This window comes from Bos indicus x Bos taurus, chromosome 3 (genome assembly GCF_003369695.1).
Source record: "Bos indicus x Bos taurus breed Angus x Brahman F1 hybrid chromosome 3, Bos_hybrid_MaternalHap_v2.0, whole genome shotgun sequence".
Lineage (NCBI taxonomy): Eukaryota > Metazoa > Chordata > Mammalia > Artiodactyla > Bovidae > Bos > Bos indicus x Bos taurus.
Genome location: NC_040078.1, coordinates 16208703 through 16234023, shown reverse-complemented (window position 1 = coordinate 16234023; position 25321 = coordinate 16208703). Strand labels below are relative to the sequence as shown.

Below are 25321 nucleotides of genomic sequence, written 5' to 3'. Positions count from 1 at the left end.
TCCCCCTGCCCCGCACAAAGATGGCGGCTCCCGCCTTCCCCCTTCCTCACCCCTCCCCAAAACCCCCTCCCGCCCCCCGCCCTCTCCCGCCACCTCCGTCACTTCCGCCCCGCCGTGGCCGAAACTGACACAAAGTAGCGGGCCGAGGCCCCGGGGGGAGAGGGGCTGCAGCTGGGGGGGGCGGGAGCCCGCGGGGAGGTGAGCCGAGCGCCCCCCGCCCCAGCCCCCGGCATGGGCAGGACGGGGCCGCCGGGGCGGGCGCCGAGCGCCGAGCGCTGAGCGCTGAGGTGAGGCGGGGGCAGCAGCCCCGGAGCGCGGGGCCGGGCGGGCAGGGGGAGATGCGGCTGCGGACTCCGGAGTGGAGTGGCCGGGGAGGACCGGGAGGGAATGGGGAGTCGGAGCTGCGGTGAGACGGAGGTGAGGGACTGGATGATTGGAGAGATGGTGTTGGGTGCCTGAGAGTGGGGGAGATTTGGGAGGCCGTCCACAGGACGGGAGGGTGGGGTGCTGGCGGGGCGCGGGAGACCATCGAAGGGGCGCGGGAGTGCCGAGGAGGAGCTCAGAACCGCCCAGAGAGTTTTGGGGGTGAGGAGCGTACTCGGGGTCCTAAGGTTTGGGCGCCTGCAGAAGGGAGTTAGGGAATAGCAGGCTTTGTCTCTGTAAGGTGGAGGTCTCTGTGCGTGAGGAAACCGAGGTTCAAGGAGAGGTAGTAGCGCTGGGAGTTCGGAGCTGGGAGTGAGTCCCGGGTTCTGTCCTTGACGATGGAAAGCGGCCAGGTGTCGGTGGCAAGTGAGCTGGGGGTCCTGGATTCCCTTCCTTTCTGTTTCCCTGACCTGCCCATAAATGTCCCTTGCCAGCTTCCTCTGAAACAAGGGGTCAGGCTTCCTGGGTTTGGGCTGAAGGGGAGTAGGGGCCAGGCCTAAAGGAGGAGCCGGTTTTCCTCCACGGAGCATTGCCTTCTTCCCAGAGCTGGCTATTTTTATCGCAAATGTGGCTGCAGAGGGGGCTGGGGCAGGGTGACGGGGCAGAGCGACGTGGCTAATGGGCCTGGGTTCAGAAAACCTAGGCTGTGTGAGACTGGGAAGAAGTGAGAGAGGGTCCCTGTTCCCAGGTCTCCCTCCTCCCTTTCCTTCCTATTATGGCCCCCCAGAGGGGGTGAAGTCTGGGGCCAAGCCGGCTTTCAGTCTCCCCAGGGTCTCAGAGGTAAAACAGCTTTCCTGGTTGGTGTCCAGGCTCCTGACTCCTGAGAGCCTTGCCGCTCCTTCATTAACTCTTTCTTAGGACTCAAACCCAGATCTTGGGGCTGATAGTGCCTCTGGATGAGGGCGGGGCTGGCTATGGAACTTGTGATGCCCACCCTTGCATCCTCTCTCTTAACCTCTCCCCTCATGCCCCACCTCCCATGACTCATACTGTAGACTGGGTGGAGACCCTGGCTGGGGGCCCTGTAGGAGGGCTTGGCATCTTGGAAGAGGTTTTTCTTCCTGAGCCAGTCACCCTTGGTTGCCAGAGTTGGGGAGGGTCAGAGAAATATTACCTGATTGGGGTTCAGGAAGGGAGTCCAGCTTAGTGAACGAAGAACTGGTGTGGGTGATGGCCTTGCCCAGAGTGTGTAATTATAGAGGTTGGGCAGACAGACAATTAGTATCTCTTGGGGCTGACAGGCTGGAGGAGTGTTCCCAGGAGGCTGGAGACAGGGGAACCAAAGGGGAGGAAAGCTCTCCACCCAGACAAAGAAAGAGGAGGTGACTAGAGGGCCCAGGACCTGGCTGGCAGTTTCCTTTGGGTCAGGCTAGGATGAGGCTCTGTGACTGTGTCTTACAGGCCAGGCCTTTTACCTTTTTTAGGTGAAAGGAAGAACATGGGGAGATAGAAAGAAGCAGAAATCCATCTGATGTTCCCTGAGCTTGCAACCCAGTGCCATACTGACTAGACTGGGGTTAGGGTGGAAGAGAGAGAGGGATGCCTCTCCATCAGGGTTGAGAAGACCCCTTTGTTGGTCCAGAAGGGCAGACGTCCCAGACTGAGAGGAAGTGGTTTGGGGACTCTGTGTGCAGGAAGTGAAGGCCATGCCTCTACAGTGAACTCCTCTAGAGGAGGTGATAATGGAAGCCTTAGTAATGGGGAGGGGGGTAGTGGGAAGATTATAAGCTTTTTGAGAAGGGTGGTGCCTGCCCACCGTTTCCTGATGCTCTGCCAGGTGTTTCCTGGCTCATGTTCCCTCAACCCCACCCCTTGGTGGAAATTCTGCTTTCCAGTAAACACAGGCACCCACTCTTTGCCACCAGGAGAGCACTCAGGGCATCCTTGGTCCCTGGTGTGGCTACTTTTGGAGCTGTGCCCCTCCTGTCCATATCTGTCCTCCTCTCTTTGTGCCCTTCCTTTCCCTGCAAGTCTTGGTTTTTATAAAGTGTCAGTGCCCCCATGTTATCCAAGGCAGAGGCACTGGGGGAGGTGATGGGGAATCCCCTCTTTTTCAGGGACCTATTTGGGGCAGTGAGAGCAGAGAGTTGGTGTGGAGTTAGTGGGGAAGGCTGGGGAGGGGCAGGATCGGAACCGGGGAGGAGTCTGAAAAGGGGGATGAAGGGTTACCCTCAGCTTCCTGACCTCACGCATTTGTCACCTTCTGCAGGGTCTCCCATGGGATTGCTGGGACCTTGCTGGGTGAGATGGCACTGTGTGCAAAAAAGCGCCCCCCAGGTAAGACAGTCAGAAGGTGGGGGTCGGGGAATCCCTGGGACCATCTGGAGTGGGTGTTTTTATGGCTCAGGGAGCACAGGGCACAGGGAGGAGGACGGACGACAGGTAATGGGTCTGAAGGAGGGTAGATTGCAGCCCCTATCCATCCTGGGGGAAGCCTTAGGAAACCATACTCTTCCCCTTGATTCTCTAAGCTGGTTTTTCCCCCAGGAGCGTGCTGAGGACTCGCCCTTCACCCGCAAACACATAGACTTTTATCTCGGGGCACCTGGAGCGCCTATTCTCTGTTTTGGGGAGTCCGGGGGGCTGTGTTCCCACCGTCACCCCTCTGTCCTCACACTTCATCTCCTCCCCTCATTTTCCCAACCATCCCGGTCCTTCTTGTTTTCCTGCGGGCGGGGGCGGGGGTGGGGGTGGGAGGCGGTGGGATGAAAGCGGTTGCCCTGGACAACGCTGGCAGTCCCCTCACCCGCATTGGCCGGGCGGAGGGAGGCGGGGTTCGGTGCTGGCTTTCGCCTACGCGGCGCGCTGGCAGGCGGCTGCCCCTGCAGTCGGGGGAACGGGTGGGGGCGGAGCCTGGGGCGTGCGCGCAGAGTCCCGGGCCACTCAGCGCGCGCCTGCGTCCGCGGGGGGCGACGGGGGCGGCGGCGGCGCATCTGAGCGCGCGGCGTCGCCGAGTGCGGGCGGCCGCGGGGATGGCCGGGGCTGCAGGTGGGGCGCGCGCCCGACGGCCGGGGCTCCCCTCTGAGCGGCCGCAGCTCCTGTGCCTCCCCGGGGGGCCGCCCCGTCGGAGCCGCTGAGGCCAAGGACAGACCGACAGACAGCCCGCCCTCCCCCCGCTCAAACTGGGGTCATGACGGTCCCCAAGGAGATGCCCGAGAAGTGGGCCCGGGCCGGGGCGCCCCCCTCCTGGAGCAGAAAGAAGCCCTCCTGGGGGACAGGTAACGGGAGGCAGCTACTGGCAACTCTCCTGAGCCCTTAGTCCCGACTCCCACCCTCCCATTCGCTTGTCTCCGGCCTCCCCAGCGGCCTCCCCAGCGTTCCCATATCCTCTGCAGGCCAGAGATCCTGGCTCCGAAGGGTCTGGTCTCTACGTCTTCCTTTGCATGCTCGTTGTTGACTGCGCAGGCGACTCAGCCTGACGGGTCCCCTTTGGGGAAGTTTTGGGAGTAAAGTGACCAGGCAGGGAGGGAGCATGCTGGGTAGGCAGAGGATGCTGTGGTCTGAGGTTTTGCTACTGCAGTGTGCCCTGCAGGGTGCTGGGGAGCGTGAGGGAAGGCATCCGGAATGCTGCTTTATACTTCAGGTCAGGTTTGTCATGATGTTTACTGCCTAACCAGGGTACCCCGTTTCTCAGCCTGTGGTAGTGACCACCGGAGTCGGGCTGGAGAACCCTTCTAGGACCCTTCCTAGGACACCTCTATGTTCTGGGACCTGAACTTGGTGCCTGCAGTCCCAGATCTGTGGCTGTTCAGAATAGGTGTAGTTCGTTAGTCACTTGGTTTGTGACAGATGTGTTGTTTTAGAGGAAATACGTGCAGACAGCACGAGAAAGGTTATGGTGAGAGAGCGACTGCTTCAACTACATCCCATTCTTCCCTCTTTCATCTCTGTCTCAGTCTGCATGACCCATATCCCTGACCACCCCCTCTCCTACTTGAAGACGAGCTTTGAAATAAGATGATGTCATCGTGGGCCAGTCAGAAGCCGCTGCTGGTGACATGTGACAAGCAGAGGCGTCTGTAGGGGGGACTGCACGTGGGGCTGGGATGCTGCCGCAAAGCAGTTCCAGGGCACCGTGACCCTCCGTCTTGCCACCCACCCCACCTACTGGGTTAGGAGGAGGCCGGTACCAGGGCTGGAGCTGTGGGGGTCCCGGGACAAGGAAGCTTAGTGTCTTCAGCTGCTATTCCCCTGGAGATTGCCAGGACCATTAATTTCTACAGCATTAATTAAAGGGATGGGGGTGAGAAACCGGTACCCCCAGTGGGAGACCTTGACAGTTGTTGGTGAGGAAAGGAGAAAGGCATCCTGTCCTCTGAGTGTCACACCTGCAGAGCCCAGTGGTCAGGCTGGTGGTGAGAGGCGGACTAGAGGGAAGAATTCAGTGACACCTCAGGTGTGCCACTAAACTCCTTAAAACTACGTGCCATGGAAGGAACCAGAGGCCCTCAGTGGAAAACCCATAGAGTGGGGTGGGCCTGACAAGGTGTTGGGCCGGGCCTCAGTCTGCTCCTGACTGCAGCATCATTCTCTTGCAGAAGAAGAAAGGAGGGCGCGGGCCAATGACCGAGAATACAATGAGAAATTCCAGTATGCGGTGAGAGGCCCCAGACCACCTGTGCCCTCTTCCTGGGTCGGGAAGGAAGGACAGGTGCATCCTGTCCGTCCCGTGTGGGGGTGGAGGGCTGACTGCTGGGAGGGTGCTTGGGGGAGGGGAAGGCAGCCTCCTTGCCACTTGTCATCTGCTGCTCTGCTGAATTTTTCATACCCTGACCTGTCAGTGAAGCGGGATCCCATGAGACCGTTGACCCCGTGAGACTCTCTTCTCTCCCCCTCTTTCCCCCTCTTATACCTCCTGGCTTTTGGGGACAGAGGTTTGGAAAGTGTAGCTGGAGGGGGCAGCCTCAGTCTGGCTCTGGGTTGGCATTGGAGGGCGCCTCATGATCTTCTCTTCCCCCTGCCACAGAGTAATTGCATCAAGACCTCCAAGTACAATATTCTCACCTTCCTGCCTGTCAACCTCTTTGAGCAGTTCCAGGAAGTGGCCAATACCTACTTCCTGTTCCTTCTTATTCTGCAGGTAAGCGACCTCTGGTAAAATTAAACCCTTTGCAATTAATTCACAAAGCCGACTAAAGTCAAGGAGGAGAAAGGTCTGGGGGAGCCGAGGACAGGGCCTCAGAGGCATGCGTTCTCTGTCCTTTTTTTCCAGTTGATCCCACAGATCTCTTCCCTGTCCTGGTTCACCACCATTGTGCCTTTGGTTCTCGTCCTCACCATCACAGCTGTTAAAGATGCCACTGATGACTATGTGAGTGGCTTTCCTTCTCACACTGGTTCCCCACCCCACCCCGGCCCCGCAACACACCCTCCTCCACTTAGCAGAGTTCCTCAGCGACCTTACCATCCCTTACCTGGTCCGCTAGGTCTATGGTATCTTGGCCAAGAGTAGGGTGGGGGAGTCGGGGAGGGAGTAGACCTGGGAACAGGTGTATACATGGTGGCACCCAGCATGTTCTGCTTCCCGCTGATCAGCTAAGTCCCTTGGAGCAGGAGAAGGTGGCTTACCTTGCTTTCCTCCCTTCAGTTCCGCCACAAGAGCGATAACCAAGTGAATAACCGTCAGTCTCAGGTGCTGATCAACGGAATGTGAGTGCTTGTTGAAGACTGAGGGCCTTGGAAAGGAAAAGGGTCCCCTGGGAACTTCTCTAACTACTGACGGCCTTTGCTCTATCTTCTTGCCTCAGCCTCCAGCAGGAGCAGTGGATGAATGTCTGTGTTGGTGATATTATCAAGCTAGAAAACAACCAGTTTGTGGCGGTAAGGGACCAGGTGCCCCTCTAGGCCTATGGGGCTCTCCCTTTTTTTTTTTGGGCAGAAAGGAATGAGTCTTTCCTGTTGACGATTGCCTCTTAAACACTCATGGGAGGAAACTTTCTTGAGTGGGAAGCGTCTGTGTCATAGTAATATGCCTCCTTTCTAGCCGTTCATGTGCTTGGGACTAAGCAGACCAAGAGTGCTTAGTGGAAGGAGGGATCATCAGAGAGTCCATCGGGGTGGAGGTCTGGGTCTTCAGCCTTCTCATTAGGTCTTCTTCCTAGGCGGATCTCCTCCTCCTTTCCAGCAGCGAGCCCCATGGGCTGTGTTACATAGAGACAGCAGAACTTGACGGGTGAGTTGCATGCTCAGCGTCTCCTCCTTCCTCCTGTGGGCTAGCAGGCTTGTTTCTGAAAGTGGTCCCCAGGTCTCGAGTCTGTACCTCTTGGAACATCTCTAGGTAAGAAAGGCTTTGGGTGTGTAGAAGTGTTCATTTCAGTTCAGTCAGTTCAGTCGCTCAGTCGTGTCTGACTCTTTGTAACCCCATGAATCGCAGCACGTCAGGCCTCCCTGTCCATCACCAACTCCTGGAGTTCACTCAGACTCAAGTCCATCGAGTCGGTGATGCCATCCAGCCATCTCATCCTCTGTCGTCCCCTTCTCTTCCTGCCCCCAATCCCTCCCAGCATCAGTCTTTTCCAATGAGTCAACTCTTCGCATGAGGTGGCCAAAGTACTAGAGTTTCAGCTTTAGCATGATTCCTTCCAAAGAAATCCCAGGGCTGATCTCCTTTAAAATGGACTGGTTGGATCTCCTTGCAGTCCAAGGGACTCTCAAGAGTCTTCTCCAACACCACAGTTCAAAAGCATCAATTCTTTGGTGCTCAGCTTTCTTCACAGTCCAGCTCTCACATCCATACATGACCACTGGAAAAACCATAGCCTTGACTAGACAGACCTTTGTTGGCAAAGTAATGTCTCTGCTTTTCAATATGCTGTCTAGGTTGGTCATAACTTTCCTTCCAAGAAGTAAGCGTTTTTTAATTTCATGGCTGCAATCACCATCTGCAGTGATTTTGGAGCCCCAAAAAATAAAGTCTGACACTGTTTCCCCATCTATGACCTACCCAGTAATGCCTGGGGGTGGTGATGCTCCATGGTCAGGTGTCCCCAGGTAGAGTCTAAAGGAAAGGAAGGGAATCAGGACTCAGGGACACTCTCCTTCCAGAGAGACCAACATGAAAGTGCGGCAGGCGATTCCAGTCACCTCGGAATTGGGAGACATCAGTAAGCTTGCCAAGTTTGATGGTAAGTAGTGCTGGAGAAGCAGCTTTCAGGCAGAGGAGATGTCTTGGGTTTGGGGATCTAAATTGTGCCTTCTCTTTTTGGCTTCTTTTGGCTGTGACTATGCAGCTCCCTGGACTCTTTTGGGTGGTTGGGGAGGTGCCGAGGGGTTCAGGATTGCTGAGGGGCTATCACTTAACTTTTGAATTGATGGTCATTTCAAGAGCTCATGGCTGCTAGCTGCCTCTTGGCTATACATGTTGAGAGAAATTCAGCTTATTCTTATTTCTTATACATGCTTCTTCTAACAAGACAAACTACATAGCATAGAAAAGAGAAAGCTCTCCTGCCCTCCAAGTCCTGCCTCCTCAGGGTTGTCAGGTTAACTGGCAGTTTAGTGTGTATTCATCCACACTTTCCTCTCTGTTTATACACACGTGAGCATAAATCAGTGGGATCATACTGTACTGAAATCTTGTCAACCAGCGTTTCTATACTTCTTAAATTCATCAGACGTATCTTATCACATCTCTGTGTAAAGAAATTTATACCATTCTTTTTCATAACTATATAATGTTTCATAGAATTGAGGCTTTGTAATTTATTCAGCTCTTCCCTGACTGTTCAGTTGTTTCAGTCTTTTGCTGTTCAAATAATGCTTCAATAGAATTCTTGCAAGCTATGCTATTATCTCTGTAGAACGAGTCCCCAAAGTGGGATTACTGGGTCCGAGGGTATGTGTGCCTTTAATAGGAATTCGTGCTGCCTCCTTCCTTCCCCAGAAAGTTGCACCAGCGGTGTGCGGATGGGCCAGCATCCTAACCCCCTCTCGCCGCAGCTGGTTTTTCTGTGCTGTTGTCTCGTGGTCAAGCTACAGACCACACCTCGAGCAGGTGTGCTCCTGTCTTCCCTTCAGGTGAAGTGATCTGCGAACCTCCCAACAACAAGCTGGACAAATTCAGCGGAACCCTCTACTGGAAGGAGAGCAAGTTCCCCCTGAGCAACCAGAACATGCTGCTGCGGGGCTGCGTGCTGCGAAACACCGAGTGGTGCTTCGGGCTGGTCATCTTTGCAGGTGAGCCTCCTCGGGCCCACAGAGAGAAGGGCGAGAGTGGTGCCTCTGCTGGCCTTCAGGAACGTGAGAAGAGACTCGAGTGGGTCCTGGAGCCAAGCCTCTCATCCAGCCAGTGTCTCTCTTCCACCCTGAGGTCCTATAGACTGGATACCTGGGCAGAAGCCTAGAGGCAGATTCGTTGTTCGGCTTTCCCAGCCCTTCCCATGCCTTTCTAGGTCCTGACACTAAGCTGATGCAGAACAGTGGCAGGACAAAATTCAAGAGAACAAGTATTGATCGCCTAATGAACACACTGGTGCTCTGGGTAAGGCTTCCCACAAACGGTTCCTGCCTCTGCCCTTCTGGTTGTCCTTGGGCGGGTCCCGTTACTCCCATCTCTCCTCCCTGGTCAGTAGTCAGTCTTCAGGTTTTAGCTTTAAAGCCACTGGCAGGTCAACCACTCAAAGGCAGTGTTTATTTCAGGCTCCTTTTGGATTTGGAAGATGTTATTTAAAAAACCTTTGGAACATGTATGAATGAACAACTTAAAGTTAAAACAAATCTTCTGTTCTCTGGATTCCAGTTATGATGGTGACCTAGTCTAGCATGTGACTTTCTGTTTGCTTTTGCCGGGGACAAGGCGGCCTTCATGGGGATGGAGAGGGAATTAAAAGAAAAATTTCCATTTGGATGATGGAGAACAGGGTCTTTTCCCCTGACTTCCAGGAGCAAAGGATCCCAAGGGAAAAGTTTCTGTTTTAGTTGTTGGCAGTTCCTGAATCCTTCTCTTGTTTTGCTAGAAACCTGAACTCCTTGTCGAGCTCCACTCCCCTTCTTGCGCCCCCACTGCCTGCTGCCTGCCCCCCACATGCCAGCTTGCGAAGGCTGGGCCCAGCCTCCTGTGAGACAGTTTCCTCCCGGCCTTAAAGAGTTTGCAAGTTAAGTCTTGGCCTCTATCAGGCCAAGACTCTTACCGCCCTCTGGTGGTCCTTGGGTATCAGGATGGTTTCTGCTTTGCTTCAAAGCATCTGGAGTGGAGGCAGCTTGGAAGATAGATATCTGAAATCATGCAGTGGTCTCAATTTTTTTCTTTCAAAAGCTTTCTTATGATTCTTCTTCAGGCTTTGCAGGGTTTTTGACTATTAAGTCTGAATTTATGAAGACACAATTTGTGTCCCCGGTTAAAGTTTTTTTTTGTTTGGGAAATCCCTGGTGATCCAGTGGTCAGGACTCCACAGTTCCACTGCAGGGGGCAGGAAACTAAGGTCCCATGTGCCGCGTGGTATGGCCAAAAAAAATTTTTTTTGATTTTTGGCAATCTGTATGAGGTAATGAACATTTCAGAAACATGGTATTTTTGTTGGCTTGTAGCGACTTAGCTCTGATAAATGGGTGATTTCCAGTAGGCTTCTTTGGTATGTTGAAAGTAACTTACCTCGACCCTTACCATGTTTGAAGTCTCCTGAGGGTTCTAGAATATCAGAATGGAAACTACATAACCCTTTCAGCTTCCTCAGAACACAGTTGAGAAAAGCATTGCAAGAGAAGGCCACGTGCCCGTTGATCACCAGTTTTGGGTGCTTCCCACTAGAGCATGTGCCCATTTTAAAGATACCTGAGCCTTTGAGGGCTCTGGGTACCGATGGTAACCTTCAGGGATTCACTTGGTTTTGAGGACTTCCTAAGGGCTTCCTTGGTTTTGCAGCTTAGCCTCTGCTTTTCATTCCTCTGCAGATTTTTGGATTCTTGGTCTGCATGGGGGTGATCCTGGCCATTGGCAATGCCATCTGGGAACATGAGGTGGGGACACGCTTCCAGGTCTACCTGCCCTGGGATGAGGCGGTGGACAGTGCCTTCTTCTCTGGCTTCCTCTCCTTCTGGTCCTACATCATCATCCTCAACACCGTCGTGCCCATATCGCTCTATGTCAGGTACGCTGTCTCTCTGCCCTGGGGTCTCTCCAGGGAGCTCAGGTGGTCCCTTGGCAGACTTCTGTCTTCTGTGAAGGTGAAATCCTCGAGAGGGAACTTGGGGTCCTCTCCTTCCTGTGCTGTGAACATTTTATGTTATCTGTGTATCTTCATGGGCAAAGCAGACTTCCCTGCAGTTTCTTGGCACTTTGGATTGTATTAGAACAAAAATCATGTTGATTTATATAGCAATTACTTATCGCATGCTGACTGTGCAAAGAAGCAGGCTAGGTGCGGTGGCACAAAGATGTATTAGGAATGGGTTTCCTTCCCTCCAGGAGCTTCAGTCTAGCGGAGGGAGCTAAATGTAATTACATTATGAAACAAAATGGAAACTAGTGCTGTTGAGAGTCACCCTGCCTTCAGTGTTATGCTTACGTGTGACGCAAGGGGACACAGTTGATACATAACGTAGCCTCTGCCTTCAAAAGCAGCAGACTGGTGCAGGAGGAGAGGTGCAGACAGTGTAAGACACCACTGCATCCCAGTGAGATACCCCAGAGGCCCAGAGTGCCATGAAGACGGGAAGCACATCACTCCCCGTGCAGTTAATCAGGGAGGACACCTCTGAAGGGGTGGCCACTGAACGGGACTTTGAGTGGTGGCGGGGAGGGGTGAGGGGAGCCTGGAGGAGAGGGCTGCACACAAAGGCACGGAGATAGGGACCTCGGAGTGGTTGGTCCTGGGGCGGTTCTGCAGGAGCATGGACCCTGAGTGGGGGCCTATGAGACAGAGAGCTGGGAACATAAGCATGTTCCCTGTTGTGAAGGATCTTGAATCTTTGTCAGTGGACATTCACTCAGTAAACCATTAAAAGATTCTTTAAAAAAAAAGAAAATCTAAAGGATGCTTTAGGAAATGTTGGCTGGCAGTGGCATGTGGCATAGATAGGAATAAGAGGACGTCGAGGGTTTTTTTGGGAAAGAAACTGTTAACAGGGAGTAAAGAGAGGAAGGGGGAGTGCTGGAGGAAGAAAGAATGGCAAGAAGAGAGGCGAGCTCTTTGTATGCCGTGCGCTTGAGACAGAGAACCTGTGCCTTTTTTAAATTTATCAAATTGTAGACTTTATTGTTTTTTTGGCTGTGCGGCTTGTGGCATCTTAGTTCCCCACCCGGGGATCAAACCCCGGCCCTCAACGGTGAAAGCTCAGAGTCCTAACCACTGCAGCACCAGGATTCCCAACCCGTGACATTGTTGAGGACATCAGAGGGATGCTCAGAACTCTTCCCTTATGGTTTCTCTTGTTCACACAGATTCCCCAGATAGTCTGCTTGGACCTTCCACTCACACCTGAGTCCTAGTGCTGCTGACAGTGGGCAGGAGATAAGGAATCTCTGTGCTGAGGGTGGACAGTGGGGTTTCTGTGAAGCATTAGGAGGAGACTCAGAAGGCTTGGGGTTTAGTCCTGCCCCCTCAGTAGCCACCTGACCTCAGGCAAATCCACAGTCACTTAGGGCCTCGGTTTTCTCACGTAAAATGGGACAAGTCCCATCCTCTTCATAGGAACATCTTGGTATAATATATTGGAAAATACATTTTAAAAATTAAAATGTAATTTCATTTTTACTGGGACTTCCCGGGTAGTCCAGTGGTTAAGACCCAGTGCTTCCAGTCCAGGGGGCACAGGTTTGATCTCTGGTCGGTTGGGAAAACTAAGATCCTACATGCTGAGTGACACGGTCAAAAAACTATTAAAATTTTAATTACTGTACAAATGTCGGGTGGTAGCATGTCCATCGTTATCCGCGACTCTGGTTCTTTGTTGCTATTTAAATCCTTTCTTGTTTCCAATCTGAATTTTTTTTCCATCTTTGGACTTTGCTGTCTGTGTTTTGTATTCAAGTTCACGTGAAGCCCATGGTAGCTGCCTGAGAAAGTTTCTAAGTCTCCTCAGGTTACAGTGTGTGTATTTGGGGAGGAGGGCAGGGAGGGGACGCTTGATCAGCTGAGTGGGGCACAGGCCACGAAGGCATTTCCAGCCGGCTCAGTTTTGGCCTGGTAAGGGGATCCTGACAGCAGCCCCAGTAAGGTGGGAAGCAGGGTTCCAGATATGGCCCCATTGCTTGGCTGGCAGGACCCAGACATGGGGCCGTTTCTGAGATGCTGACAGTCCAGACCGCGAAGGCATTGCCTTGTAAAGAGGATGACGTGAACCGACCTTAGGAGAGCCCCGCGCTGGTGTAGACTGGGGTTGTTCCCCGGACCCTTGAGGCCCCATCCCCTCCTGGAGTCAGCATCTCAGTCTGCCCCGTGTGCTCGCTGAGCGCCCCGAGTCGGCTTGTGCAGCCCAGAGCCGGACAGCTTGGGCTCGGGCAGTGAGGCGGGGCTCCAGGGCTGCCTCGGTTTCCTCTCCCTGCAGGGCGTGTGTGATGCTGTGGCCCGCGCCGCACCCTCATTATTTCTCTCTTTTTTTTTTCTCCTTCTTCCCTCTTGCACTTTCTCTTGTTTTCTCTGCATGGTTTCTGTATTATTAGCCCAGAGGTAAGAACTGGTCGAGTGCCTTGTCCTCAGTCCCTCCTCCTCTGCCTGTGCCGTCTGTCCCGCCTGCCCAGGCCCTTTGCACCTTTTTGTCTGGAGGGCATCGGAGGGTCGGGGTCGGGGACCCCCTTTGCCAGCCGGATGTGGCAGGCTCCACCTTCAGGCTCTCCTTGCCGCCCTCCCCCGCCCAGGTGTCCGCCCCGCTCGTTCTCGTCTCTCCCCAGGTAGAGGGCCTGCAGCGAAGGCCCGTGGGGTGGGGCCCTGCTCCCCTCCCGCCCTCAGCCTCACCTCCTGTCCCTGTGCAGTGTGGAGGTCATCCGCCTGGGCCACAGCTACTTCATCAACTGGGACAAGAAGATGTTCTGCACGAAGAAGCGGACGCCCGCCGAGGCCCGCACCACCACCCTGAACGAGGAGCTGGGCCAGGTGGAGTACATCTTCTCCGACAAGACGGGCACCCTCACCCAGAACATCATGGTCTTCAACAAGTGCTCCATCAACGGCCGCAGCTACGGTATGGCCACGCCACCGGGGACGAGGGCTGGAAGGACCGTGCTGCCAGGGCTCCCACACTGGTCTCGACATCTGGGCTTTACATCTTTCCTGCTGGGGTCTGTGGGGCCTTGAGAGGGTCTGCTCTGCATCCAGATCAGGCGGCAGATCCTGACAGTGCTCCCCCCTCTCCTCTGCTGGTGCCTGCACCGCCTCTCAGCTCCAGGCAGTGGGGCCGCTCCTTGGCTGTTTGAACAGAAGCCCAGGAAGCTGACTGCTGGGCACCCGGGCCAGGTGGGACCTTGTCAGGCCTGGCGGAGTGCTAGCCTCTCCCCATGTTGCTGCCCAGGGCCCCTGTGAGTCTCTGGAATGTGACTGTGGCCTTCCCAGTGTGGCCCCAATGCAGTGGCCTAGTGGCTGAGCTGCTGGGATGGCTTGGGGACAGGGTGCGTGGGGTCTTTTAGGCCAAGTGAGCCCCTGTCCTAACTGCTTTCCATACTAACCCAGGCTTGGAAGCCAGCGTGTGAGGCTTTGTCTGTTGTGCAGGCCTAAGAGCCCGGGGGCATGGGTGTGGCATTGGAGCTGCCCTCTGGGGAGAGCCGGAAGGGGGATGGGGATGGGGAGCCGAGAGTGTCATGGCTTTTGAGTCCTGGCATTCTGAGGACCCAGGGTGCCTGTGCCTCCTGTCTTTCTGTCAGCCGTGTTGAAGCTGGGTGACGTTCACTCAGCCACAAGGGTTGCGGGCCCCAGGTGCCCGCGGGTTCCGTGCTGGCGGCTCCTCCCCCTGCTCTGACAGTGCTCCTCCCTCTGTCCTGGCTGTGTGTAGGTGACGTGTTCGATGTCCTGGGACACAAAGCTGAATTGGGAGAGGTAAGGTCCAGCTTCCATACTGGTTCTCGGTGCTAGTTAAACGCAGGGTGCCTGGCCAGGCTTGGCATAGTCAGGGGGGATGTGTTGTCTGGCTAGGGTATGGAAGCTGCTCGGAGGAAATGGGTGTGGTAAGGAAGACTTGGTGGCACAGGTGGGAATCTTGAGGTTAGCAGCAGACAGGATGCTGGTGGGGACCGCCCCGCCTCTCCCCAGGAAGCAGCCTGGGGACCCAGCCTTTCCTGATCGTCCTCTTACCTGCTCCAGAGGCCTGAGCCCGTCGACTTCTCCTTTAATCCTCTGGCTGACAAGAAGTTCTTATTTTGGGACCCCACTCTCTTGGAGGCTGTCAAGATGGGGGACCCCCACACCCACGAGTTCTTCCGCCTCCTCTCCCTGTGTCACACCGTCATGTCAGAAGAGAAGAGCGAAGGTGAGCCAAGGTGCTGGCCTGCACTTCCCCTACCCGACTTGGACTCTCAGGCTTGAGCTGTGCTCTGCCTGTGGCCTGGCCACCTGGGGTTTCCTGGGCAGGAACATGGAGTTGGTGGCTGAGAGTGGGGCCACTGACACCACATGTGTCCCTCCTCCGCGCCCAGGGGAGCTCTACTACAAAGCCCAGTCACCGGATGAGGGGGCCTTGGTCACTGCAGCCAGGAACTTTGGTTTCGTATTCCGCTCTCGTACCCCCAAAACCATCACTGTCCACGAGATGGGCACTGCCATCACCTACCAGCTGCTGGCCATCCTGGACTTCAACAACATCCGTAAAAGGATGTCGGTCATAGGTGAGGCCAGGATCAGGCTGCCGGGGGCATTCGGGGGCAGCTTGCAGGCCTGGGATGGATGAGGTATACTGGGTGACCTTGGTGTGTTGCAATTCAGAGGCTTTACCTATCTGAATATCCCATTTTTTCCTGGGACATTTTCCCCCTGTCCCACTGACAGTACGGAATCCAGAGGGGAAGATAAGACTATACTGCAAAGGGGCTGACACCATCTTGCTGGACAGACTCCACCATTCTACCCAAGAGCTGCTCAACACCACCACTGACCATCTGAATGTAGGCATGAGGAAGGGGACCCTGTGGTTCTGCTGCTCTCAGTGTGGTGAGGGGACTGGGGGCTGACTCTCGTGACTTCTTCCTCCTTCAGGAGTATGCGGGCGAAGGGCTGAGAACCCTGGTCCTGGCCTACAAGGATCTGGACGAAGAATACTACGAGGAGTGGGCCGGGAGACGGCTCCAAGCCAGCCTGGCCCAGGACAGCCGGGACGACCGGCTGGCCAGCGTCTACGAGGAGGTCGAGAGCGACATGATGGTATGGCCTGCAGAGTGGCCCTAGGGTGGGTGAGGAGGACCTGGGCCTGGAGTCTTGTGCTAGGAATGCTTGTGGTTATTTTCAGCTGCTTGGTGCCACAGCCATTGAGGACAAGCTTCAGCAAGGGGTTCCGGAGACCATTGCCCTCCTGACGCTGGCCAACATCAAGATCTGGGTGCTGACTGGAGACAAGCAAGGTGAGAGGCCTGTAGGGCAGAGGAGACTGCATCTGGATACAGCACCGTGGGGTTCTGGCAAGCCTAGAACGCTGGGCTGGCAAGTGCACTGGCTTTGTCAGGGGCCCGTCCAGAGCACCTGCACTTTCTCTCGGTAGAGACGGCCGTGAACATTGGCTATTCCTGCAAGATGCTGACGGACGACATGACAGAGGTGTTCATAGTCACTGGCCACACGGTTCTGGAAGTGCGAGAGGAGCTCAGGTAAACAGACCTAGATGCTCTGCACCATACCTGGGAGTCACGCACAGGTTTGCTGATTGGGCCTGAATCCTACTCCTCTCCTGGCCAACCGTGGTCTCGTTTCCCCTTCACAGGAAAGCCCGGGAGAAGATGATGGATTCATCCCGTGCTGTGGGCAATGGCTTCACCTACCAGGAGAAACTTTCTTCTTCCAGGCTCACTTCTGTCCTGGAAGCTGTGGCTGGGGAGTATGCCCTGGTTATCAACGGGCACAGCCTGGTGAGTGTCGCCACCCTTAGCTTGGGCAGGATCTTTTCAGAGAGCAGCTATTATATCTCATCTTGTTCCCATTCCCTGGCCTTGACTGGGGCTGTGGTCTTAAAGGAGTTGATCCCCAGGTCTCTCCTGGAGCACATGGAGTTCGCTCAGTGCTATCTGTATTCCAGGCCCACGCGTTAGAGGCAGACATGGAGCTGGAGTTTCTGGAGACCGCCTGTGCCTGCAAAGCTGTCATCTGCTGCCGGGTGACTCCCTTGCAGAAGGCACAGGTGGTGGAACTGGTTAAGAAGTACAAGAAGGCTGTGACCCTGGCCATCGGGGATGGAGCCAATGACGTCAGCATGATCAAAAGTGAGTGTGGGCTGTGCAGGTGTGGCGGCTGGGCTCTCGGGCAGGGGGAGAGACCCAGGGAGGAGTGATGACGGAAGGGGCGGACCAGAACATGGTGGGAATCTGACGTGTGTGGCCATCTTCATCTTCCTGTCGTCTCTTGTGTCTGCAGCGGCTCACATTGGTGTGGGCATCAGCGGGCAGGAAGGGATCCAGGCGGTGCTGGCCTCCGACTACTCCTTCTCCCAGTTCAAGTTCCTGCAGCGCCTTCTGCTGGTGCACGGACGGTGGTCTTACCTGCGCATGTGCAAGTTCCTCTGCTATTTCTTCTATAAGAACTTTGCTTTCACGATGGTCCACTTCTGGTTTGGCTTCTTCTGCGGCTTCTCAGCCCAGGTAACGAGTTCCCCAGTCCCATGGCATGCCTGTCCTTAAGCTCCTTAAGGACGGAGATTGTGTTTGTCCTGTTCATTGCTTGGTCCCCTTAGGATCTAGCTGTTGTCTGGTGCATGCATTTAAAAAAAAAAAAAGACTTGTTGAAGGAGTAGAGAGCAAGTTCCAGAAAATTCCTCAGGCCTCCACCTGTGCCACGTTGGCTGTCTTCCTCCACCTGATTTGTAGTGAAGAGAGACTGTGTGTTCAACCTTTTCTTGCTCCCTGTTCTCTTTCCAGACAGTCTATGACCAGTATTTCATCACCCTTTATAATATCGTGTATACCTCCCTCCCAGTCCTGGCTATGGGCGTCTTCGATCAGGTATGCGGAAGTTGGGTGACCGAGTGGGTTGGGAAGAGGGGCATTGCTGCGAGGGAGTCACCCAATAGTGGTGGGCATGTGGCACTGTGCCCACTGCCTGTGGTCCCTGGGAAGGCAGTTCCGTGAGCTGGGCAGCTGATTGGGCCTCCCTCGCAGCCACTGCTGACCTTAACTTCCTTGGGTTGCTGAACAAAGATTGACTTGGGGCAGTTGGCTTGAGGTTGAGTTTAGCTGCCAAAGAATTTAGAAAAAGGCAGGGACAAAGTCTGCCCTTGTTCCCCCCTGAGTTGGGCAGCTTCTGAGCCTCCTGTGCCACTGGCCCTCTGCACACAGGATGTCCCAGAGCAGCGGAGCATGGAGTACCCTAAGTTATACGAGCCAGGCCAGCTGAATCTCCTCTTCAACAAGCGGGAGTTCTTTATCTGCATCGCCCAGGGCATCTACACGTCCGTGCTCATGTTCTTCATCCCCTATGGGGTGTTTGCTGAAGCCACCCGGGATGATGGCACCCAGCTGGCTGACTACCAGTCCTTTGCGGTCACCGTGGCCACTTCGCTGGTCATCGTGGTCAGTGTACAGGTAGGAGGTGCTCCGGGAACTGCCCCCACTCCCAGAAAGAGTGAGCCTCCTGTCCCTGGGGTGCCCTGGACGCTACAGTTCTGTTCCTGGGAGGGGGGTAGGGTTTGGGGGGGATGCTCCTTCTGCCTGTGACGACTGCTTTTTGCAGATTGGACTGGATACTGGCTACTGGACAGCCATCAACCACTTCTTCATCTGGGGCAGCCTGGCAGTTTACTTTGCCATCCTCTTTGCCATGCACAGCAATGGGCTCTTCGACATGTTTCCAAACCAATTCCGGTTTGTGGGTGAGTCCCTCTGGCTTTCCCTTGAGTCAGTGAAGACTGACAGTCGTTCTGGGACTAACAGGGAAGGTAGGCATTTATTCACACTCCTTATGTGCCACGTGTTCTGGATGCTGCCACGGGGCTCTCGGTGTGGCAGAGACCCGAGCCCAGAGATCTGGTCAGAGATCTGACCCAGCCCCTGGCCTCTCTGGGAAGGATGGGTACAAGAAGAGGAACAGGGATACAGAAATCTTATTTGAGTGGCATAGGGGCTGGAGGAGTGGAGGAAATGAGGTTGGAAGGTAGGGCTGAGGCAGAGGGTTAGGAATGAAAATCAGTCCAGATCTCTTATAGGTCAAGGCTAAGAACTTAGGGGGTTTTTTTACTTGTAATTTTTCTTTATTTTTGGTTGTGCTGGGTCTTCGTTGCTGCTCGTGGGTTTTCTCTAGTTTAGAGAGTGGAGGCTACTCTCCAGTTGCAGTGCACCAGCTTCTCATTGTGGTGGCTCCTCTTGTTGCAGAGCACAGGCTCAGTAGTTGGGGCACACGGGCTTAGTCGCTCCGAGGCATGTGGGATCTTCCTGGATCGGGGATCAAACCCATAGCTCCTGCTTTGGCAGGCAGATTCTTTACCACTGAGCCACCAGGGAAGCCCAAAACTTTGGATTTTAGAGGGTTTTGAGCAGGGAAATGTCATAAACTGATTTATGTTTTTAAAGGCTCACTCTTACTGTTTTGTGGATGATAAAAGGTAGAGCACAGAGACTTCCCTGGTGGTCCAGTGGCTAAGACTCAGCTCCCAACGTGGGGGGCTCGGGTTCTATCCCTAATCAGGGAACTAGATGCCGCACGCCCCAACTAAGATTCGGCACAGCCAAATAAACTAAAAAAAGAGGACAAAGGTGGAAACCTGGGGAGACTAGCTAGGAGGCTGTAGCAGTAATGTAGCAGGTGAGAATGGTGGTGGCTTGGAGTAGAGTGAAAGTGGTGGAATCCCGTAGGTATTTTGGAAATGGAGCTGACAGATTGGATGGGGGCCTGAGATGGTGGGGGTAGGAACCAGGTGGACTTCAGAGCTTTTACTTGGAGCAGCTTAGTGGCTGGTAGTGTCTCCTGAGCCAGGGAAGATGTGGAGCAAATTGGGAACAGAGGAAACAGTAGTTCACTTTCAGCTGTGTGAAACAGATGAACAGAGATGTCAGGTTAAGGCAGTTTTAAAAAAAAACAGGTCTGGGGACATCCCTGATGGTCCAGTGGTTAAGACTCCAAACTTCCACTGCAGGGGGTATGGATTCCATTCCTGGTTGGGGGACTAAGATCCTGTATGCTGTGCAGCACAGCCAGAAAAACCCCACAAAAACAAAAGCAGATCTGAAGTCATTTGGGGAGAGTTTAGAGCTGAAATCCAATTTGGAGATAAATATTTAGGGAGCAGAAAGAGAGGCCAGAGATGACTTAAGTTTTGAGACTGGGAAAATGGGGCTGCCAAAAAAAAGAAATGGGGCGCTCTAAGGGGCTGCCCTCATGGCTGCTCTGTGACTCCTGAAGCCCCCGGCTCCTCTTTTCCCAGGTAATGCCCAGAACACCCTGGCCCAGCCGACTGTGTGGCTGACCATCGTGCTCACCACGGTCGTCTGCATCATGCCTGTGGTCGCCTTTCGGTTTCTCAGGCTGAACCTGAAGCCGGATCTCTCGGACACGGTGAGAGGCCGGGCTGCCTGCTTTGGGGATCGGAGATGGTGCGTGTGAACACTGCTGCGGTTTCCATTAAGTGTGTGGGTGGTGGTCCCCGTGCCTGCCCAGTCCCCGGTGCTCTGGGTCCCTTCTCCGAGGTAGTGTCTGATGCTCGCGCGCTGACAAAGGCTCCTTCCCTCATGCTGCCCTGCTCCTGCCAGGTCCGCTACACCCAGCTGGTGAGGAAGAAGCAGAAGGCCCAGCACCGCTGCATGAGGCGGGTGGGCCGCACGGGGTCCCGGCGCTCTGGCTACGCCTTCTCCCACCAGGAGGGCTTCGGGGAGCTCATCATGTCTGGCAAGAACATGCGGCTCAGCTCCCTGGCGCTCTCCAGCTTCACCACGCGTTCCAGCTCCAGCTGGATCGAGAGCCTGCGCAGGAAGAAGAGTGACAGTGCCAGCAGCCCCAGTGGAGGGGCCGACAAGCCCCTCAAGGGCTGAGGGCCGGAGAGCGGGCGCTCCGCGCCGGTGGTCAGTCAGCTCAAGTGGGGCTGGCCCGCCGCCGAGAGGACGGCGTCTGTCTCAGAGCTGCGGGTCCTCATCCCTTGCCTAGGTCCTCATCCCTTCTCTCCTGGTAGACTCTGTCCTGCTGGTCCTGCTAGGAGCATCCCCAGCCCAGGGCCCTCCGAGCAGCAGGGAGGGTGGAGGGCGCGGGCCCCAAGGGCAGGGTGGGACTGGGGCACTGGCCAGCAGCCCCCATTGGGGGCTCAGATGTGGACCCAAAAGCAGTAGAAAAACTGTGAGAGATTTTGTGTCCCTGCCCTGCCTGGGAGCCCACAGGGAGACTATAATCTCTGTATTTTTTTACTCCTGCTCCCCAGAGGGGCCCCAGAGCCCCTGTTCCTAAATTACACAAGAATGTATCATGCCGGGAAGCCAGAGACCTGCTGGGGCCCTGGGCCCCTCACAGTGTGTGTGTCTCTCCTTGATTTGTGTCTGTGTCCAGTTTGGTTCTGTCTTTTTTTTTTTGGCAAGTGGAGGCGGCCTTTATGTGACTTTTATGTTGTGTTGGTGTCTTAACTCTCCGGGGGAAGGGGAGGCCGGCACACCCGGTGCACTGGCCTGGCCGAGAGGGAAGCGTTTTGGGAGGAGCCCTCCAGCAGCTGGTGCCCTTGCGGGACCGAGAGGCTGACCCGGGAGGGAGCTGCCCATCAGCCAGAGGCTGTTGGGAGGATATACAGGGGGCGTTGGGTCCTGTCTCCTTCCTCACCTTGAGAGCGAAGCGCTGCCCCCTCCCCGCCTCCCCCCGCCCCACACAACTAACTCCTGGATTCCGTAAGTCCTGCTGGTACCGGACTGGAGCCTGGGAGAACGGCCCCGTCCTTCTCAGTGACCGAAAGCTGGGTGTGATAAGTAGTCCTGAAAACATTTTCTTTAATGTCAAATTTAGACCCACATTCACGGGCAGAGTCCATTCTGACTGTCCTCCCTCCCCGTCGGTGTCTCCAGCACCCGAGGCGCCTGGAACCGGAAGCCGGGCCCCTCGAGCTGAGGCTGCAGGGAAGCCAAGCTCTGCTGTTCCTGGCAATAGGGGTCCCACCTGCTCCAGGCCCGGCTTCTGGCAGGGGGTGCTCAGTGACGGCGGAGCCGAGGCTTGTCAGTCTTTCCTCTCCGTGATCCACACCTAGGAAGCTCTTTCCCAAGTTAGGTGTTGCCCAAGTTAGTTGCCACCAAATCAGCCTTGGGCAGAACTTTTTCCATGTCTTCGGTAGTGGAGGGGGTTACTCAGGAATGGTGTGGAGCTGGGAGTGAGGCATGTGGTCGTCCCATGGGAATTGGAGGTGTTGCGGTGAGGTGGGTGGGGTGGGCAGGGGCTGGGGGTGGGGAAAGCTTGACAGGGAAATTCCTTTTGGCCACACGGTTTACAAATTCAACATCATGTCTGTGTGTCTCTCAAGGTGAGAGTCTGATTTTTATACCAAAGAGGAAATGATTTTTTTTCATATTTGGTTTGTCTATATTATATAAATATAAATATATATATATATACAGTTATATATATTATTTTTTTGGTTCTCTCTCGTTTTTTAGGGAGGGAGGAAAGTACCAAGTTGCATTGAGCTGTAATTAAGGAACATTCTGTATAATTTATGACACATTTCTATACTTGCAAAAATTATATCATTTTATGGATATAAGAAAAATGCCTTTTTATAAAATTGTGATTTCTGAAAAGTGTGTGATTTGTCTCTTTTCTGATGCTTTACCAAGATTGGTGGTAAAAGTAAAGACAGAAACTGTTTTCTTATGGAATTGGCTGGGTAGATGTGGACCGAAGTGAAGAAAACCGAATCTGACTGGCAGGGTAGAGCCCCTCCTCCATTTGCACACCTCTGGGGATGGGAGTTCCAGCTGGAACGTGGGGCAATGGGCAGGACCGAGGCAGGTCACGGGGACTTTGTGTTCAGCTGATGGCTGGGTACTTAGGACCTTGACTGTTTGCTTTTCTCAACAGAAGCCAAACTCTCATTCCTAACACACCAGAAAGGCGGGTACGCATAAGGAAAAGTACTGAGTAAATTTTTTTTTTAATTTTTTATTCCCACCCCATGCCCTTCCTGTTGGCACAGGCTTCATAGCCTCCCATCTCCCTGGCTTTTCACAGAAGTAAATATTAATGAGCCTAAGTATTGGAGACGAAGATGCAGGAATTTAAGGTTAGCAGATAAGGTGAGCTTTCCTCCAGGGAGGGAGATGGGTGAGGAACCCGGGGAGCTCGAGGCCAGTGCTGGACTCTGATGCCCATCAGCACGCCTGCCCCAACCTTTCCTCTTCTGACCTAACCAGGCTTCTCTGTTGTGACAGTCCTCTTCCTCCCCTTCTTCCTTCTCAAAAACAGATTTCTAGGAATACCCTGGCAGTCCAGTGGTTAGGACTCAGCACTTCCACTGCAGGGGGCCTGGGTTTCATCCCTGATGGGGAAATAAGACCAAACCATGAGTCACGGCTGGCTGAAAAAATATTTACAAATAGGTGCTTAAGCTTGGAGCAAAGATGAGATAAAATCAGTTTTCCTCTTAAGGAGGAATAGTCCAGCAGGGACTCGCACACGACCCCCCAGAGATACAAGCTGGTGCCTGCCTCCACACAGGAAGAGCCTGTCTAGGTACCAGTCAGCCTCTCACCAGGGTCTTTCTGGACCCCTGAGCCTCAGACAGCAAGTGGCATCTGGCCTCAATCCCCAACCCCCAGGACACAGAAACCAGCCTTAATCCCTTGAGGCTGGCTAGGCGCCCAACTTTCCTGTTCTGCCACCTTTCACCCTGACCAAAGGGCTGATGCCCCCTCCTGCTGTGACCAATCCTCTGTGTCTCCACCCCCACCTCCACAGCTGACCTTTAAGAGAGGTTTCAAAGTGCTATTCAAGAATGTTCTCCCCTGCAAAGGAGGTCTCCCCTCTCCCAAGATCCCATTATGCATATCTGAGAGGCTGGGTCTGCTTCCAGACATCTTTTCTCCCATCCACCCAGATAATCCATCTGTTCTGGATTTCCTGTTTTCCTTCCCTGCACTCACAGAGGACTTGGGCGCCTGGCCTACTATCTTCTCCCTTCTCCCACCATCGCCCGGTGTCTGAGAAATCTGATGCCCTCGCTTTGTTCTCCCTTGGCTTGCTCACTTCTGAGGGTGTTAACCTTCTCTCCACAAACCAGCACGCTCCCATGGGTGCCCCACTCTCATTGGGAGGGTCACTTCTGAAAGGTCGCAATCCGGCATTTGACTGCCTGTATCCTTCAGCTCCTCCACTTTCACCCTCTACTCCCAGTGCATATTACAAACTCCTCCATCTCTCCTGCTCACGCAGCTCCTTTGTGTGGGCTCTTCTCATCCCAGCCCAGCGCCTGTGGTCTGCTATTAAATCGCTCTGCCCAGCAATACTCTGATGCTCAGTGAACCTGCCCTGTCATGTGATAAACTGTCCATGAAGAAGGAGAAAGCCTCATGACCATGTTGCATAGTGTGTGTGTGTGTTAGTTGCTTAGTCGTGTCTGACTCTCTGCAACAACATGGACTGTAGCCCACCAGGCTTCTCTGTCCTTGGGATTCTCCAGGCAAGAATACTGGAGTGGGTTGCCATGCCCTTCTCCAGGGGATCTTCCTGACCCAGGGATCGAACCCCAGTCTCTCACATTCGAGGTATATTCTTTACTGTCTGAGCCACAAGGGAAGCCCCTATGTTGCATAGAGGAGCTGGGAATTCACGGTCTCCCACCTTAGCAGGATTGTCACACCTTGAGGCAATGCTGTGAATCTCTGCTCACTTTCATTCCCCTTCCTTTCAATGACATTCCTAACTTTCACCTCTTTCCTCAACTCCTTCCCACCACCTCCCACTCTACCCTATGCAGATGTCTCTACCTCCTACTTCACAGAGGAAAATAACTTCTTGCGCTTCCTCCATCACCTACAAGCCTCCACAGAGGCGGGGCCCTCAGCCCCCACCCTCTCATCTTCTGTGATCACCCGTCCACTGTCCTCTTTACTTTGCCTCCCCCTCCTCACCCCTGGTTCTTCCTGTTACCAAATAAGGATGCTCAGCTTTTCCCGCCCCTCCCCCATCATCAGCCCTGGGAACTACGCAGTGATCTGTGTCCTTGTCCTGGTCCTCTTTCCGTGTTCCCTGCCATCTAGCTCCTCCTTGACCCACCCCTGAAATGCTTTCCCCAAAATTGCCTTCGACCTTCATGTGGCCGAGACCAGTGGACAGTCCTAAATTTGATCTTACTTGCAATCCTTCGTATTTGACTTTGCTGACTTCTTTCTTTGAAATTCTGCACTCCATTGGCTTGAAAAAAAAAAAAAACCAATTCTTGGTTTCACTTCTGCTTCCCTGGCTGCTCCTTCTCAGTCTCTTTTCCTGGAGCTCCTTCCTCTGTTCTTCTTTCCCAGGGTGTCATCTTGGCTCCAAGCTCTTCTGGTCTGTGCAAGGTCCTTGAATAGCCACATCCAAAGCCCATGGTTTACAGATTTGGGAGCGCCACCATCCACATCTGACTTCTCCCTCCTCAGCCCCGAGAGTGACCCTGAATTCAACTATGCATTGGACCTTTCTACTTGGATGATCCACCACACCTCACATTCCACCAGCCTCCAAATGACCATTCCTCCCCACAGCACCTGCTCCTCCTCCTGCACCCTCCATTTCAGTGAATGACAGAATGATACACTACCTCCCCAGTTACCAAAGTCAGACTCACAAGTCCTGGAGAAAACCCTTCATGTCTGGTCTGGTGCCGCCGCATTCCATGCTGTGTA

The 25321-nt window shown here is 54.3% G+C and overlaps 1 protein-coding gene across 2 annotated transcripts; it reads left to right on the top strand.

Annotated features, from left to right (window-relative positions):
* Positions 1-173: 173 nt before the first annotated feature.
* Positions 174-22240, top strand: ATP8B2 (ATPase phospholipid transporting 8B2). Of its 2 annotated transcripts, XM_027532125.1 has the most exons (28): positions 174-287; positions 2633-2700; positions 4962-5020; positions 5390-5503; positions 5636-5734; positions 6011-6072; positions 6171-6243; positions 6525-6595; positions 7468-7547; positions 8440-8598; positions 8814-8902; positions 10312-10508; positions 13331-13539; positions 14344-14387; positions 14652-14817; positions 14984-15172; positions 15333-15448; positions 15540-15704; positions 15790-15901; positions 16039-16144; positions 16258-16402; positions 16570-16753; positions 16905-17128; positions 17405-17488; positions 17822-18067; positions 18216-18354; positions 19903-20033; positions 20228-22240. In XM_027532125.1, exons 2-28 carry the CDS (start codon positions 2670-2672, stop codon positions 20504-20506), a joined length of 3573 nt encoding a protein of 1190 aa, XP_027387926.1. In that variant the 5' UTR covers positions 174-287; positions 2633-2669; the 3' UTR covers positions 20507-22240. The 2 variants fall into 2 exon arrangements, with proteins under 2 accessions (XP_027387926.1, XP_027387918.1); XM_027532117.1 differs by lacking the exons at positions 174-287; positions 2633-2700 and adding an exon at positions 3445-3641.
* Positions 22241-25321: the final 3081 nt, after the last annotated feature.